Source organism: Schistocerca gregaria, chromosome 3 (assembly GCF_023897955.1).
Source record: "Schistocerca gregaria isolate iqSchGreg1 chromosome 3, iqSchGreg1.2, whole genome shotgun sequence".
Classification (NCBI taxonomy): Eukaryota; Metazoa; Arthropoda; class Insecta; order Orthoptera; family Acrididae; genus Schistocerca; species Schistocerca gregaria.
In genome coordinates, this window is record NC_064922.1 from 257,898,411 (window position 1) to 257,917,416 (window position 19,006).

The following is a 19,006-nucleotide window of genomic DNA, read 5'->3' on the forward strand; positions in this document are numbered from 1 at the left end:
TGGTGGTTGTAGAATACTGGTAACCCACTCCCATCCCATATTCAGGAAAGAATGTAACTCCCACGTATGAAACACTTCCAAAACGTCTGATTACTTTACAGACGAGTTCATTTGACGTTGCCAAGTGCTTTCGTTATCCAACAGTGTACATGTATAGTCTGTGTAATTTTCAGTCTGTTTTAAGAAAAGCTAGTTTTTCACGCATCTCAATATTTATGATATATCGCCTGAAGTGTGTCTTACAATGACATAATTTTGCAGGTGCATTCAGTGGGATAGGTGGATAATGTCTGAAAGATGTGTTGCGAAAGAGTTAGATGCGAAGTAGTAACTAATTAAAACGTCATGAATGACGCTGAAGTTTTACAGCGTGAACAGCGAAAATCTACCAACATATAAATGTTTTACGTTTCGTCATTTTACGAGTGGTGTCAGCAAGAGAAAGTTTCCTCGAGATTTCAAAGCATCTGTAAACCTTAGTTTGAAGTAGCTAAGTGCTCATTAGATAAATGAAGTGTCAATTTGCGCGTCGCGATTTCCGATGCCGGAAACGACATACAAACTTCCTAATTTTAAAACTTATTGTGTTAAACACTGAACGTAAGGTTATACATGTCAATGAGTGGATTATGACATTTTAAACTTTTAAATTCGGCCCATAATTTTATCAAGAGCTGAACATCAAATTTTTGTTGGAAACCTTAGGTGTGCAACTGCAACAGCAGATGAGCACCGTTTTAGCCGTATAGAAATATAAATTAGTGAAGTATTAAAATTTGGCTCAATCACCGTTTGCAATAAGGTCACTAGTCAGACGACACGTTTCAAGAGCAGGCTCTGATCTTCAGATAAAACGTAGAAGAAACTTTTAAAAAATTGGCCAGTTGCGAGTAAGACCTCTATCCCTGATGTCGACAATATCACTTTTTTGTCTGTTATCGACATTGATACTGACAATATATCGGTCACAGGGATTTCAAGACATTTTTAGAATGCTTCAATGATAATGCTGACAATTCAGATAGTCATAAATGAAAAGAAAATTTTTTGTTTTCGTGGGATATGATTACAGATTAGCAATTTTCGGATTGTTCCTTTACTTTTGCTGTTAACCCTTTATGCCATATTTCATGGTTCTAGACTGACGGAAAGTACCCTATCGCTTTTGATGAGTGAGTTTGAGAGTATCAAAAATGTGACAAATGTACGTATCTTTTGATTGCATTGTCTTAGAAGTTTGAACTTTTTACACCACCAGGTGCCTGTAGATCTAAGGGTATGACAATTTGAACTTCATACGCCGACCCTTTCTTGAGGAAAAGGTTTTCAACCGTCGGACAGACTTACAGACAGCAAATAGATCGTATAAGGTTCAAATGGTTCAAATGCCTCTGAGCACTATGGGACTTAACACCTATGGTCATCAGTCCCCTAGAACTTAGAACTACTTAAACCTAACTAACCTAAGGACATCACACAACACCCAGTCATCACGAGGCAGAGGATCGTGTAAGGACTGCGCTTTTATCATCTGAGGCACGGAACCCTAAGAAGATTGTCAATATTCTGAAGTTTTAGTGCTTTTCACATTGTTGAAGTATTAACCTTTTAAAAATGTTTGCTGTAGGCTTTATCTAAAGATCGCTGCTGTCGAATCTTGTTTTATGACGTGTGTCCTTACCACAAATCTCTTGTTGAGCGAAACTTTCATATTTTACCAACCAACTTCAGCTACACATTTATGCCTAATATCGCTAACCATTAGGTCACGAAGGCTACAAAGATTTATTGCGGGAAACAAAATAGTTCATGATGTTGAAATGGGAATCTTGCCTTTAAATGTGGTTTAGTATCGTGATCTGATTATTTCTTACGAGACAACTTTTGCGGTTTTGCCACATTCCTGCCCACATTTAATCATTTTTGTTCAAATGTTTTAACGTATGGTATAGAAAAAATTTATTACGGGAGGCTAGCGAGTAGTAGGTTCACAAGTAAGACTCATCCAACGACGTGCCAGATGTCCACATAGCGCGAGAACGGCCCGGAGAGCAAGCGTCGTATCTTACGGGAACAGAGAGGGAGTCAGTGGGGGACTCACCTACAACCCCGGTCGCCGAGAAGGTAGGCCTAATGTTTTTAAGGAGATAATACAGGAATCCGTGAATAAGATCTGATCTCGCGTGAAGACGGAACAGTTTGTTGAAAAGTTGCCTCGGGAAACATTTGTGCGATCTCGTGTTGATTCTAAGACCGCGTGAAACATTTTGTGACTGCGTTGCCGGAAACTAATGGTTAATGTCCAGGTATCTTATTACGAATATTAACAATATATTTCCACAAGCTGCGACATCGTCGCGAAAAAACAGTGACCCGTATATGTAATAAGTTTCCTTTAATTTACGTCTATGGTCACAAACTGTTTGGTAACATATTACCGGTTTCGGTCTTTAATGACAATCATCAGATCTGTTTCATAAAAACAAAGACCTAATGTACTGCAGTCATAGTGGCATCGTCAAATACATATAGATATCATATGCACCATATATATATATATATATATATATATATATATATATATATATATATATATATATATATATATATATATATATATATTTGACAATGCGGGTGCTGATTCCGCATTTAACATTTGACGATGCCACTATGGCTGCAGTACATTAGGACTTTGTTTTTATAAAATAAATCTGATGGTCATTAAAGACCGAAACCGGTAATCTGTTATCAAAAGGTTTGTGACCATAGACGTAAATTAAAAGAAACTTGTAACGATATATTGGCCCTAGAAATCCTGTAACTAATTCTGCAATTGGATAAATAAAAGTAGTAAGAGTAGCTTACGATTCTTATTACGCTTAGCATTTAAATCTAACATCTTGCCACATTATCCACTCTATTGCAAAACCGTTAGGGCTCGCGACCGACGGAGAAGAAACCAGATGGGGCAACATGTACGAGAAGCAAGTTCGCCACAGTTTGGATGTGAGAAGTTGAGGATGGACAAACTTTACTATAACCGGTAAATCAGACACTGTCACTATGCGTTCCTCTGCACGTATTGTGGCAGACGATATTTCGAACATTCATTCCCCTATCTGCTGTTGTATGGGAATGAGCGTTTGGCGTCATGGGTAAGGAGGCCCCTTACGGGGCAGGTCCGGCCGCCTTGGTGCAGGTCTTATTACATTCGACGCCACATTGGACGACCTGCGCGCCGGATGGGGATGAAATGATGAAGACAACCACACCCATTCCCTGAGCGGAGAAAAACCCAGCCGGGAATCGAACCCTGGCCCGTAGGACGGCAATCTCCGCGTCTGGTTGTCACTTTAGTGGACCCGAAGACAAGGCACAGGAAAGACACTTTGCGTGTAAATGTAGAGTGCGACGTACCTTTGGGGACGCCGGTGCTGCCGGACGTGTAGAGGACCAGCGCCAGCGGCGACTCGTGCCGGCGCTCCTTGCTCTGCAGGGTTTCTGCGTCACTTAGGGGGTCGCCAGACAGCTCGGCCGCCTCGCGCTCCAACTCGCTGAAGCTCACCGCGCTGTAGCCGCCCAGCACGTCCGTGTCCACTGCAACACACCACACACAGGCCATCGTCACAAGAGCGACGGAAGAGGGCAACAAACTTAAGCACTGTTGAGGAAAAACTGCAACATCCTCAAGGGCTTTTCAGTGGTACCAGGGTGCAACATTCATATTCAGGGGATGTAATGTTAGTGATTTATCTGTAAAATGTAAACTTTCACTGCGTAAACGACGCAATTAATAAAATGTTCCGGGCTACTATGCCGAGCTCTAAAAGCCTCCACATTTAAACCCAACGTCTCGCCCACAATTTAACTCATCCATGAAGTAAGTAGCTTCTAATGTACTTGTTCGACCTAATCCTGAGTATTGTTCATCAACATGGGATCCTTATGTAGGACTGATAGAAGAGAGAAAGATGTTTGGTCACGGGAGCGCTTAGTCAGCGCGAGAGCATTACTGAGATGCTCAGCAAACTCCATTGGCAGTAGTTATAGGAGAAGCATTCTGCATTACAAAGAGGTTCAGTATTGAAATTTCGAGAGTGTCGGCATACTACTTCTTCCCACATACATCTCGTGTAATGACAACGGCGAGGAAATTCCAGAAACTAGAGCCAATACAGAGGTCTACCGACAATTTTTCCAACGCACCATTTGCGAGTGGAACAGCGCAGGGAGGATTAGTTAGTGGTACCAGAAATACGCTCCGCCACTCACCATCAGGTGAGTTGGAGAGTATGATATAGATGTACACTATGTGATCAAAAGTATCCGGACACCCCAAAAACACACTTTTTTTAGGTGCATTGTGCTACCACCTACTGCCTCGTAGTCCATATTAGCGACCTCAGTAGTCATTAGAAAACGTGAGAGAGCAGAATGGGGCGCTCCGCTGAACTCATGGACTTCGAGCGTTGTCAGGTGATTGGGTATCACTTATGTCATACGTCTGTGCGCGAGATTTCCACACTCCTGAACATCCCTAGATCCTTGTTTCCGATGTGATAGTGAAGTGCAAACGTGAAGGGACACATACAGTACAAAAGCGTGGAGGCTGACCGCGTCTGTTGACTAACAGACCGCCGACAGTTGAAGACGGTCGTAATGTGTAATAGGCAGACATCTATCCAGACCATCATACAGGAATTCCAAACTCCATGAGAATACACTGCAACTACAATCAAAGGCGGGAAGAGAGAAAACTTTTATTTCATGGTTGAGCGGCTGCTCTTGAGACACACATCTCGCCGGTAAATGCCAGACGATGCCTCGCTTGGTGTGAGGAGCGTGAACATTGGACGATTGAACAGTGGAAAAACGTTGTGTGGAGTGACTAATCACGGTTAACAATGTGGCGATGCGATGGCAGGGTGTGGGTTTTGCGAATGCCCGATCAACGTCATCTGCTAGCACGTGTCGTGGCAAAAGTAATGTTCGGAGGCGATGGTGGTGTTATGGTGCTTTTCATGCACGGGGCTTGCACCCATTGTTTTGCGTGGCACTATCGCAGAACAGGCCACCATTGATGCTTCAAACACCTTCTTGCTTCCCACCGTTTAAGAGCAATTCGGGGATGGCGACTGCATCTTTCACCACGATCGAGCACCTGTTCCTAACACACGGCCTGTAGCGGAATGGTAACACAAGAATAACATACCTGTAATGGACTGGCCTTCACAGAGTCCTCACCTGAATCCTATAGAACACCTTTGGAATGTTTTGGTACGCCAACTTCGTGCCAGGCCGCACCGAACGACTTGGATACCTCTGCTCAGCGCAGGATTCAGTGAAGGGGAATGCTCTTTTATTCCCAAGAAACCTTCCAGCACTTGACTGAACGTATGTCTGCGAGAGTGGAAGCTGTCATCAAGGTTATGCGTGGGCCGGCACCATATTGAATTCTAGCGTTACCGATGCAGAGCGCCACGAACTTTTAAGTCATGTTCAGTCATGTGTCCTGATGCTTTTGATCACAGTGTAGATCTATCGATGACATCGGCACTTGCTATACCAGGTATGTCATCAGAAGCCATTTGGAAACAGTCTGCTAGAGACAGGATTAAAATCCGCTGTGCCTCTGGCCAGTCTACCACAGACGACTTCGGCAAGCTCGACTACTGTCGTGTTGTCGAGTTCACTGGAGAGTAGAATGGTGCTCTTGTCTTCAGTGACGAGAGTAGGTTCCGTCTGTATGCGAGTGACAGACATACACGTATATGCCATAGACCTGTTGAGATACCTATGCCAGAGTGCATTCACTCATGACACAGGTGCCATTCCAGGTTTCACGCTGTTGAGGGCCATCCGTTACAACTCATGGTCACACTGGTGTTTCTGCAGGACAGAATTCCCAGTGTCTGCTACATTGCACAAGCTCTTACTCCCGTGTTACTGCCATTACTTCGGGAGAAAAGTGATGTGCTTTTTCAGCAGGACAATGCATGTCCACATACGGCTTGTGCAACGCAACATGCCCTTCATGGTGTACACAACTGCTCTGACAGAAAGCTAACCATATCTGTCATCAATTGAACATGCATGGGGCTCAATGAAATGGCAACTTTTTTCCAAGGCCTGCAAGAACCATTGCCGAATTGCAACGAAAGGCACGATATGTTTGGGATAGTTTATCGGAGGATGCAGTTTAGCAAACTATATGATCATTTACATGCGAGAATACACGACTGCGTCGTCGCTAGAGGCGCGGACACTGTGTTGATGCGACTGTTCGGACACCATTTACTGCGACTGTTTCGTTTGGACTGAAACTGTTATCGTATGCTCTTATAATAGCTAACTACATATCAGTTCACTTGACAATAAAATTAGTGTGTCTCTGAGGGTGTTCCTCTTCTTCCGGCACTGTAATGCGTCAATCAACACAGAGACCGAATTATTTTACACAAGCTTTGTGAAGCAGGACCTCAGCTGTTAACTCAAGATGAACACACAATTGGTTAAAGACGAAAGAGAAGGCCGCGCAGTGCATTTTAGTATAGTTCAGTTGTATTAGAGAAGTCTGTGACAGAGAGCGTAAGTATTTACTCATCCGGAAAACTTTCTTGCTTGTTGAGATTGGATAGTCAGAGAAGTCCATCCAGTTCCAAACGTTCTTCATTCCTTGCTTCGGAGCTGTCATAGCACCGCGCGAAGTCAACCTTGTCGTGGCGGCCAGAATCGACGCACTGTGGGCGAGCGAGACAAACTACGCAACATGCTCCTCTGCACATTAATCGGAAATGTTTATTGGCGGATCCAGATTAATTTGTTACACTGCTACACTAAACGCTGTCTAAATTAAGGTTGGCAGCCTCGCTTTGACCCGTGAGACACGGTTGAACCTTTCGGTTATATGTTCCACAGACCATTGGACGATTAATTTATCCATTGCAATTATGTAGGCCGGAGTAATGGATTAAAATTTGTACCAGTCAACAGCACTATCGTGGATAAAGCTGAGACTCAAAGTGTCTCAGGAACATCAGCATTATTTGAATCTTATCGAAAGGATGTGGTGTATCTGATTAATGTTAACGATAATGAACATTTTTATGAGGAAATTCCGATCTTAGCCGCTATCGGTCTTTGATAATTCAATGGTGACAAGTGAAAATTTGTGCCGGATCAGAACTCAAATTCAGATTTCCCGCTTTACACGAGCGGTCACCTTACCGGATTCGCCTATCCGAGGACGCTTCACGTCTATCCGAAATTCCCAAATTCCCAACTTGTCGCACGCAACATACCTAGCGTCTCCTGACCTTTACCCTCTTTGCTTGCAGCCTCTAGCTGATTCCCGCAAGAGTTCGGGGGACGAGTGCGTCTGCACTGAATGATCATTAAACGCCGTCAGGGAGCTTATATTTGTATGTGTCGTGTCTGTTCTCATGTAGCCGGATTTCGATGACTACCTTTGTCTACATAATCCCAATAGTTGGGTGCGTAGTGCAGAATTTTTGTATCTTTGTATTTCATTTTGTGGTTAGTGTCAAGGCAATTTTCAGCAACTACCGATTTTGAGGGCTGCTGGTCTGTATGCCGTTCGTATTTCGTGCACCTTTCTGCAACTGTGCGAATGGTTTATCCGACATATGTATTCCCGCACTCGCATGATATGTAACACACTCCAGAGTTCCGGAGTCCCAGATCGTCTTTTGCTGTCTTCAAAGAGCAATTGGTCTTCGCCAGTGGGTGGTAGTGTAACGGCTCCATATGAGCCGCTACATGGCTTCACGCAGTAGTTTTATACTCAGAACACACCTGGATGCCCTTCCAACGCTCAGGGACGTGCAATATGAGATTTATTATTCGAAACTATGTTACATCAGAGTCTGTAAATGTGAATGCGGGTTGTCTGCTGACGTATGCGTGAGCTATCTGCTGGGGGTTGTGTGAATCTGGGGATGCAGTTTAGCCAACCATTATATCAAGTAGAGTGCGACTGCACTGGACCAGAGAGACATGAGTTCCACGCGCGTGTTAGCAGGCCCCGTTAGGTTGGCAAATAGCCGCTGTGCAGACTCTGAGCCCTTCCGGCCACCGTGTGTGGACCCCGGACGAGGGGACGGTTGGGCATTCCCTGGTGAGACTCTGGTAAGTACGGACGCTCTGCGCGATAGCTCCTACAGTCATCTTAATTAGGAGAGATACTCAGGTTGGATAAAATTGCTATTTCGGTTTTGTAGTACGGATGAAGTGCCAGCATTCCATAACTGTACTAAATGAGTGACTAAGAAGTATTTTCATGAATTTTAGGAAATAAATGTTGTTGTTATAGAAAATTTGTAACTTTGTTTCTCACAGCAACACCGTGTTTCCGTTACCATTCCAATTAAGTGATGGAAACTTTCAACTTAAAGTTAATCAATAAGCAGAGATTTTTGTGGTGATGTTTGCTCACACGAACGGTCGTAGGCGTCTTCCACAAAAGACAGGTGCCAATTTCAAATTGAGGATGCCTGCCAAGGCTTTGCGGAGAGCAAGTATCATGCAGTAGATATATTAGACGTTTTGTAGTATTAAAGTTGCACCGATTTTTCTAGGCAAGTTGCCCACCTATGGAATGTAGACTATCTTTTTAGCTTGGTCTTCATCGGGAGTTGGTTGTGGTGTGGTCGTTTGCTTCAAGGCGCGATGAATTTGGCGGTCGCTACAGTCGCTTTTCTGCAACAGGTCCCTTCGGTGGTCCAGTTGCGATTTTAGGTTTTGTCTGAGATCACACGACCTCTGTGAAGCAAAGTGCTTAGCACCACTTCCATTTGTGACGGGTGATGAGAGCTAGAGCCGTGAGGGTACTGGTCCGTGTGGGTTCTCTTCCGATGCAAGCTGTTGCCGCAGTGCTCTGTCCGCTTTTGCTCAATACGAGAAAAATCACGAATGGGAGCTGACAATGTATTTAGAAGGAGAGGTCTCCAGCGGTGGGATCGACTTTTTGGAACAGTCTGTACGGTGAAGTAGGTCAAAACTTCGTTTTCGAGTAATCGACTAAAAAATATTCCGTGATTTTTTTTTTTTTTGTCAGTTAGTAGCGAACGAGGGCCTACCATGGTGAATGGCTGCAGGGTACGATTCGTTGGACCTGAAGTTACATGACCGTATAAATTGTTTCAAAATGTAGATTCCACCGCTAAGATCGATGTTAGGAGAGCGCGGGCTCCGACACTGAAAATTCTCCAGACGCAGCAGAAACTGAACTACGAAACACGGCGAAGGCGGGGTGGAGACAGGACCGCCATCCTACTGCCGAGTGCGAGCTACCCGAAGGCAATTTTAAACAATTACCTATTTCATTAGCTCTACAACACCGGAAACTACGATTGAAATGAACACACGAGCATTGGTACTGGACGTTTACAAAGTAGCAGAGCGTTGCACGGTGTAATGAATCCCGATACTTTCTTCATTATGCCGATGGGAGGGGGTCAATCCGTCGTCTTCCCCGACACCTGTGCTGTGGGACAGAAACAAGCTGGCGGCATTTCCATTGTGCCCTGGGAAACATCCACGTGGGCATAGGGTGACCAGAAGCAGTTGTTTAAAAAGAAGGACAAACAGCTTCACAAAGGGAGACAAAGGAAGAAGGGGGGACACGTCAAAGGGGTCAACTGCAGATGAGGATACGACCCGTCAGCTTTGGACAAGTCACGTGACTGCCGGGAATTACCGGTGAAACTAGTAGTTAATTGTTAGTGATGGTCAAGTGGTGGTTAACTGAGCAATATAAAAAAATTAAAAACATTGACTGTGGTGACAATGTGGCGTCAATTGTTTTGTTATGTGAAGAACACGGTATTGTTTACAAAGCGAAAAACTTAAGACCATTCACCTCCCTTCATTCGACGCACCGCTATCAACATCTACAATTCAAGCAGCAGCTGACGACATGTTAACTGCACTTTAACCTTCCGAATACAAATAAATTGAATGACTATGAAACAATAAAATAAAACCGTGACAATTAATCTGTCGAGTTATTTCTTGCCTTTACTGGCCACCGAGACGTACATTCCAGCTCCACATAGCTTACATTCCGCTTCAGATTCATTTCTTCCTTCCTTAAAGCCGTATTTTTGCAGGAAAGAACATAGAAAATGTACACTTTCGTTTAGGCGTAGCCTAATGTTTTACCTAACTCACTCTGTTAAAAATTGCACTCCGAAATCACACGTGCACTACAGGAAGTCAAGCCAATACAAAGCGAAGATACGAAACGAAAATTTTAAATAATCGATATTTGCATTCGCTTATAGGTAGATCAACGATAGCATCGACGATCCTGGTGCCACCTACACCGCCTTTGTGCGTGTTTATCACGAAGGCTGTGCCAATAGTTAAAGTATTGGAGAAAAGAGCAATAGAATGGGACGAATTGTAAATTTAACTGTATCGCGAAAAAGCCGGACACTGTAAAAATCCGCCCGGACCGCGGACAAAGAACTAAAAAGTAGGCCATGTCCGGATTAATCCAGACGTCTGGTCACCCTAGACAAGCATGTGTCTTGTGGAGATCGTGTAGGGCACCATGATGGCGAAGGGGTCGCTGACCACGTACCCCACTTCCTTACGATCATGTTTCCCTACAGCAGTGGCTTTTCCAGCAAGAGGGGTCAGGATTGTGGTGGAGTGGTTCAAGGAACACAGCGGCGAGTTCCAGCTGACGTGCGTCACTGCGAGACTCACCGGCGTCGGCTACGACGACGGCGGGCCGCGCCTCACGCAGGATGTGGTGGACTCGCGCGGCGGGGAAGCCGGGCCCCAGCGGCAGGTAAGCGGCTCCGGCCTTCCAGGCGGCCAGCAGCGCCACGACGAGCCCGGCGCGCGGCCGCATGTCCACCGCCACCAGCCAGTCGCCGTCGCCGTTGGGCCCCGCGCCCGTGGCTCCCTGCAGCCGACGCACCAGGGCGCGCGCCACGCGAGACGCCGCCGCGTCCAGGGCGCGCAGCGACACCGACGCACTGCCCGCCTCACCATCCTCTACCGAGCCGGGACACACCAGCGCCACCTGGCAACAACAATGCATAATGTTAAAAAATTATTAATATATCAATGTATTCACGTACGTATGTATGTATGTATATTATACATGTACGTATATAAGTATACATGTACGTATATATGTATACATGTACGTATATATGTATACATGTACGTATATATGTATACATGTACGTATATATGTATACATGTACGTATATATGTATACATGTACGTATATAGGATACATGTACGTATATAGGATACATGTACGTAAATACACTCCTGGAAATTGAAATAAGAACACCGTGAATTCATTGTCCCAGGAAGGGGAAACTTTATTGACACATTCCTGGGGTCAGATACATCACATGATCACACTGACAGAACCACAGGCACATAGACACAGGCAACAGAGCGTGCACAATGTCGGCACTAGTACAGTGTATATCCAACTTTCGCGCAATGCAGGCTGCTATTCTCCCATGGAGACAATCGTAGAGATGCTGGATGTAGTCCTGTGGAACGGCTTGCCATGCCATTTCCACCTGGCGCCTCAGTTGGACCAGCGTTCGTGCTGGACGTGCAGACCGCGTGAGACGACGCTTCATCCAGTCCCAAACATGCTCAATGGGGGACAGATCCGGAGATCTTGCTGGCCAGGGTAGTTGACTTACACCTTCTAGAGCACGTTGGGTGGCACGGGATACATGCGGACGTGCATTGTCCTGTTGGAACAGCAAGTTCCCTTGCCGGTCTAGGAATGGTAGAACGATGGGTTCGATGACGGTTTGGATGTACCGTGCACTATTCAGTGTCCCCTCGACGATCACCAGAGGTGTACGGCCAGTGTAGGAGATCGCTCCCCACACCATGATGCCGGGTGCAGTCCTGATTGTGGCGCGTGCGTCCGTGCGTCGCTGCGGTCCGGTCCCAGGTCGACGGGCACGTGCACCTTCCGCCGACCACTGGCGACAACATCGATGTACTGTGGAGACCTCACGCCCCACGTGTTGAGCAATTCGGCGGTACGTCCACCCGGCCTCCCGCATGCCCACTATACGCCCTCGCTCAAAGTCCGTCAACTGCTCATACGGTTCACGACCACGCTGTCGCGGCATGCTACCAGTGTTAAAGACTGCGATGGAGCTCCGTATGCCACGGCAAACTGGCTGACACTGACGGCGGCGGTGCACAAATGCTGCGCAGCTAGCGCCATTCGACGGCCAACACCGCGGTTCCTGGTGTGTCCGCTGTGCCGTGCGTGTGATCATTGCTTGTAGAGCCCTCTCGCAGTGTCCGGAGCAAGTATGGTGGGTCTGACACACCGGTGTCAATGTGTTCTTTTTTCCATTTCCAGGAGTGTATGTATACATGTACGTAAATATGTATACATGTACGTAAATATGTACGTATAATGGCATCCGTCCATCCTAGAGGGATGATGGTGAAACATGCTTGGTGCAGCGTCTGCTTTGGCTGAAAAGTCCCACTCTAGAGTGGCAGTCCCTACTGCAGTTTGGACATGTGAAATTTGAGGGACTTCAAACAGAAGCCGCTCTGTCTCTTCGCTTTGTCCTCTTCCTGATTTGTTCCTGTGCGCGTTCGTCCTCAGAGCTTGACGCCGTTGCACACGGTTACTCGCCAATTGACACGGTCATCTGCAATACTTTCCCAGCGACCTGGATTGATTCTGGTTTTGGTCAGGTCTCTGTTGCAGGCATCTTTAAAACGAAGATGCGGTCGCCCCACTGGCCTCACATCCTCCTAAAGTTCTTCGTACAGCAACTGTTTCGGTATCCGTTTAGGATCCATACGCCGAACTATCTTAGACGTTGATGACTCAGGAGTGCAAAGATGCTGGTTGTGCTTGCACGATGAAAGATTTCGGTGTTGGGTACTCTATCTCTCCAAGAGATCTGAAGGATCTTCCGGAGACAGCGGAGATGGAAGCTGTTGAGTCGAGATTCATGCTTAGAGTTGTCCATAGAGAAGGGTACTTATAACACAAGCGTTGTAGACCTTTAATTTAGTTTTTGTGGTAAGCAGTCCGTTGTTCCATACTCTATTTCTCAATCTACCCATGACAGATGATGCCTTTGCGATTCTGTTAGTAATTTCAGTGTCCATGGGCAAGTTGCTACATATTGTGGATCGCAAGTAGGTAACGTCATCAACTACCTGGAGAGGATTGCCATCAGTGCTGATGGATGGAAGGTTGGTAGTGCTCTGCGCCGTGATCTTAGTCTTTTGAAGGCTGATGAGTAGACTAAATTTTTCACAGGCATGTGATAATTTGTTAATTATATACTGCAGCTCACTTGTGTTCGCTATGTATCGTCCGCATATAACAACTGACGGATAACAACTGTATTTACTTTGCTCTTGGCCTTGAGGTGAGCAATGTTGAAAATATTTCCATCAGACGTCGTATGTAGAAGAGAAAAGAGAATCCAAATAATGTAGGAGCTAACACACACAGCTGTTTCACACCGCTATTAACAGGGAATGCTTCTCATGTTTTACCGTTGAAGCAGATTGTTGCTTGTGTTTTCTCATGGATGATGTACGTATATATGTACGCACCACATCTTCTAAACCACTGGACCGACTTCAAACTGTATACACATATTACTTACTGTTCGCAAAGAAACGCTGTGGCAGTAAGAAGGGCCTAACTGTCAAAACGGTGTGATTGGGGATGTAAAAGTAGTGTAGCCCATGACGCACAAATACCTAGGCTTTTTTTTTTACTGAGGTGGCAGTCATGGGATAGAGATATGCACATATACAAATGCCTGAAGTATCGCGTACTGAATGCATAAAAGGTCACGGTAATGGTGGAGCTGTCATTTGTACTCAGGTGATTCATGTGAAAAGGTATCCGAGGTTATTAATGGCCTCGCGACGGGAATTAACAGACCTTGAACGCGCAATGGTAGCTGGAGGGGGTAGGCACAAATGTGTGTGAAATAAATACATGCATATCCAGGTAAAGGCGCGGATAAAAACGACTCAGACCCCTTGATCAATTTCAACCGAACTTCTAACAGATATTACTGTCTACATGCAAATACTGTCGGGTGTAAAAATCAACTAAGTCCTATTGGAGTGAGTTTGATGATGCAGTGAGATAACAGGGGCAGGAAGAGATGTATATAGAGAGGAAAAAGATTATATATATATAATTATATACACGCCCTGAGTCAGGAGGAAAGGTATACCATTTGACGGGTGAGGCATTACTGACTGAACAAAACACGTGATGTGGACATAGGCCCTATCCTGAATGGTTTCTGAGATGGAACACTTTATGTACATTTCTATTTATTTTCTGTATTATTCACTGCCATTGTTCACAACGTACCACAGTAATATAGGGGAAGTTGAGACGAACATTTTCATAAAGGACGCTTATTGTCTATCAAGTACAAAAACTACCTCAAATTGGCCTAAGAAAGTACCTAAGCTACAGTGCACACGCGTCGTGCAAGATTTTCAATATTCTTGCGATCTCTCCTTGCAAACTGTTAGTCCTAGACAAAAAAATGAGTGACCTTTTTGTAGCAAGTTTAATTTAGTTTAATTGTGTACTGAGGCACGTTTTCGTTAGAATGTGAGGTTTCCGAGTTACTAAAGAAAAACGTACAAATGTGGTTTTTAACGTGTTGTATCTCTGATACCATTCGCAATAGGGCGTATGTCGATATGAGGTATTTTGGTTCAGAATCACGAATACTATTGCGTCTCAAGGCATGTACCTTTCCTCCTGACTCACCCCACCTTCATACCCACCTTCATACTCATCATGTCCTGCAGGATGTTGGAGGTGCTCTGCGCCCCCTACGATTCTCTCTCGTGTACGTGATCTTGCAAGGGCAGTGGGGTACATTTGCGTCACAGCAAGCAAGACTGAGAAAATGGGCTTAAGAGGACTACAGCTGTAATATGAGCTGGTCAAAATAAGTTACTTTTGCTTGATTCCTGGCCCATATGTAAAAATCATGCTCCTTTAGAGCAAACTATACCTCCTGTAAAGTGTGTGCCATTGCAGTTCATACCACCTTGAACGATTGCAGCAATTCAGCCTCTGGATGTTTGTTTTACCTTGCCTATGAAACATAACCACATCATCTGCAGCTACGTCTTAAAGGGTATCAAGTTTTACGGTAAGATCCACGACAAATTGTTCCTCATTCATTGCATACCATCACATTCCACCACTTCCGTTCACCCCGTTACACCAATCTGATTCTATATGTATTCTTTAAGAGTAGATACCTAGCTGAACGTCTTGCGCGGTTTGTAACTCCTTAGGAGTCCACCTTCGGTCTTCATAGTGCTATCCTTTGTGATCACTGAGGTATGCCATTTGCGATTCAGTGTTCATGGTGCAAGTTAATGGTTTGTTTTTAACATTTCTTGTACGTGTCGATGTCCATTTCGTGAAGTGTAATACATACGTCCCGTATAAGGTTGATTTGTGAACTCCCAGAAACTCCTTACCTGTCGCTCTCCTGATGCACATTGTGAGTCTTCAGCAGCCGCATTTTTCCTATAATAAATGTTAACACAAGAGTTTCAAATGAGCTTTACTACAGAATGAACTAGTCACCTCGCACTCAAGGGTTTCGTCGTTAGTGGCCTGTCAAACTCTTCAGCAGCATTACCAGGTTCCAAGTTTTTGTTCGCAAAAAGCACACCAGACGAAGTGTTAGCTACCCCCCCCCCCCCCCCCCCCCCCACACACACACACACCTTTAACAGCACTGTGACCATGCCCTGGGCAGAGCCTGGCAGTCACTGGCACCAGTGAAGTAGTGTGTATGTACCAACAGGTTGCACATAATCACTGCAGTAAGATGGGTAGACATTGAGACGTGACGAATTGCAGAAAGTGTATAGGACCTGTTATTGCGACTGTGGTAATTTACTTCGTAAGCCAAACCAGCGGTAGGCTTGCTTGGATATGTCTGACAAAGGGAGCTGATAATGCAGCCATGATAGGGACAATTTATGTTTAATCATTGTGAAAAATATATTGCAGAAATCACGATATGTATTACTGGGCACCATTGTCAGTCTTAGGACCAGCTCCTGGCCAGAGCTGTGCAGCCAACGGCGGGGAGGCAATGCAGCAAACATCAAAGGGCACAACTGCGACGGCTGAAGGGGGAACTTTTGTAAAATATTATAAGAGCAGTTTTATGTTAATACTAATATACAGGGCTATCTAAAAAGAAGGAACACATTTCAAACATTTATTGCTTCCAAACTACTAAAGATGAAAACAATTCCAAAGTTCCTGGAAAGAGAAAACTTGAAATTTTTATGTATTGAATGTGAGCACCTTGTGTTACACGACTTATGTCAACAAGGTGGCTTATTTCCTGCCATACAGAAAACAGCTGGTCTCATCTAATTAACATTCTCAACAATGCGATGTTGCAAGCTTTCAAATGTTTCAGGCGGAGGGTGGATAAAGACGCCGTCTTTTACGCAGCTCTACAGATAAAAGTCACAAGCAGATCTTTGAGACCACCGGCAACGAAGTTCATCTTCTCCTCCTCCTCTTCCAATCTAACATTCTGGAATGTTGTCATTCAGGTAACGTCGGACGTGCTTAGAGAATTTTTTTAATTTTTCTCTTTCCAGAAACGTTGGAATTGTGTTTGTATGTTTTGCAGTTTAGAAGCAACAAATGTTTGAAATTTGTTCCTTCTTTTTGAATAGCCCTGTGTATAGCGCCGAGCTAATTGCTAATTTATTCTTTAACCACATGCTGGAACTGAGACCTATTTAGATATTTTAAGTGGCGCACTGATGTATTCCTTACCAGAGAATATAGCAATGTCGATTTTGAATTTTGCTGGAAGTGATTAGTGATTTGGACGTGGACGCCTCCTTTTGTTGAATGGTTACGTAGTATGATATTGTGATTTGGTCTCGAGCTTAATTAGAAACGTTGATATGGGATTGAGAGCAGTTCATGTGAATGGCAGTTACTTGTTGGTAGTGAGATTACTCTGACTTTGGCGAATTTTCCGCATGCTGTCATAGTTACGAATTTTTTCCGCTCTACTACATCTGATTAGTCAGATTTCAGTGAGGCAAGTCACGGCTTAAATGTTAATACAATCGTAATTACGGGGATTTCTATTAAAGCCACGTTGTGTGTATCTTCCCTTGAGTCAGTAACTGCATCTCAAATCACTCTTACTTCCTCAGGTCAGTCGGTTGATCGAACAACTGCACCCGACGAACTTTACAGCGTGTAGCATAGTTTAACAGCCGCAAAAGGAGCTATAGTGATCGGTCTTACCCGTGACCACACCACCAATAGAACTGCGCTATTTGCTGGTGTATCAACGCGGGCAGTCCAACGTGTCTACAAGGTATGGTGTATCACTAGTAGCTATGTAACACGGCTTAAGAACAGTCAGAAAGATCCTGCCAACAGGGACCATGCTTTGTAAATGACAATCTGTTTTTAACCCGGCAGAATGTGCCGTTGTCAGTGAATGCACGACCTCAGAGTCGTGAACACCCCGAAAAGAACTACGTTCAGTTGGAGTGAGCTCGTTATTTCCTGATACTACCAAACCGCCTGCGAAGACAAGGCACACAACTTTGATGTCATGTTTCTACCACCCTGAACAGACGACCATTCTATGGGAATCCAGTTCGATGAGGTACGAGTGAAATGTTCCACCCGTGAATTTCACTTCATGACTTGTTTTGGTGAGCATTTGTGGAGTTAAATTCAGAGTTTAAGGTCATCGCCGTCGTCGTCGTCCTTTCAAGGATTAAGTTATTGCGTGTCCCAAACTCAGTCAAAATATACTATCTGCGACTTTGACAGTAATTTTGAAAATTACCAGCTGGGCTACGAGCACTGCATCAGTGAAGTCCCGTGATTGCGCTGCCATCTCTTATATATCGTGACCTGCCTGATCTGTCTGAGTGTCTCCGTTAGGAAAGTTGGCTTCAGCACGCCTCTAGAGCCCCCCCCCCCCCCCCCCACCCCTCTGTCGTATGTTAAACGATAACGTCTGGCTCCTACGTCGCTGTTGCTCATCTTAGACACTGCTACACTACCGTCGACACAGTTCTCAGTTTCATCGCAACATGTAAATCCTCCTCCTCGGCAATGAAGGCGAGTTTTCGAATTAAACTATTCTTCGAGGATGGGAAGGAGAGATTGTGGAGTATGAGCCATTCGCCCGACAGAACTGCAATCCCCCTGACACGCGTGGTATGCGTGCGGCCTATAGCGGTAGGCGTTTCGTAAGCAATCACGAACTCTGACTAGGCCACTGGGCGCAATGCAAGCATAGCTAGAGGCCGCCAACCCCGTGGACCCGTTTGTATCTGCAGGTCAAATGATCGCAAACAGTTCCTATGGTGTATGTGGTTGTGTATTTAGGGCGGTGGAATGCCACTCCGTCGATCTCTGGTTCAAGCACCGACTGAAACCACAGTGCTTCAGTCTGAGTCTCATTTAAAACCTTCGTTATGTGCGATGGCATACAGCTCGCAGCCATCGGCGACCGACTGAGCAATCAGTGTGTGTCTGCACCATCACCAGCAAGTGGTCTCTGCATGGGGACTACCACGAAATTTGCATCGACCGTCTGCCTGGATTGATTGAGGGGGCTATGGGGCTACACCGCGAGGTCACCTGTCCCGATTAAAAAATTAATTGAATAAGATAGAGGCGTCCTCTGAAAGTGGGCAGATACAGTCAGAGGGGCCAAACAACAATGCGAGGAAACTAACAACATAGGGATAAGATAGTGGTCTTTGCGAGGAGTGGTCATAGGTCCCAGGCGCAAGAAACGCGAAGGCAGGCGCCAACCACAACCTTCCTGCCACCAGGACTAAAGCAAAAGCTTGTAATTTAAAATAAATGTCACTTTCACGCAGGAAACTGAAAACCAGTTCAATTAATCGTGAATCGTCTGCTAAAATTAAAGAC

At 45.1% G+C, this 19,006-nt stretch overlaps 1 protein-coding gene across 3 annotated transcripts in view; it reads right to left on the minus strand.

Annotated features, from left to right (window-relative positions):
- The window catches only part of LOC126356204 (zwittermicin A synthase ZmaJ), a 133,537-nt gene that overhangs the window by 37,551 nt on the left and 76,980 nt on the right, over positions 1-19,006 (minus strand). For all 3 annotated transcript variants that reach the window (XM_050007011.1, XM_050007009.1, XM_050007010.1), the window contains exons 3-4: positions 10,735-11,056; positions 3,418-3,597 (exon numbers count right to left, since the gene is read on the minus strand). In XM_050007011.1, the coding sequence (XP_049862968.1) occupies positions 3,418-3,597; positions 10,735-11,056 (502 nt within the window). The remainder of the gene's footprint in view (positions 1-3,417; positions 3,598-10,734; positions 11,057-19,006) is intronic.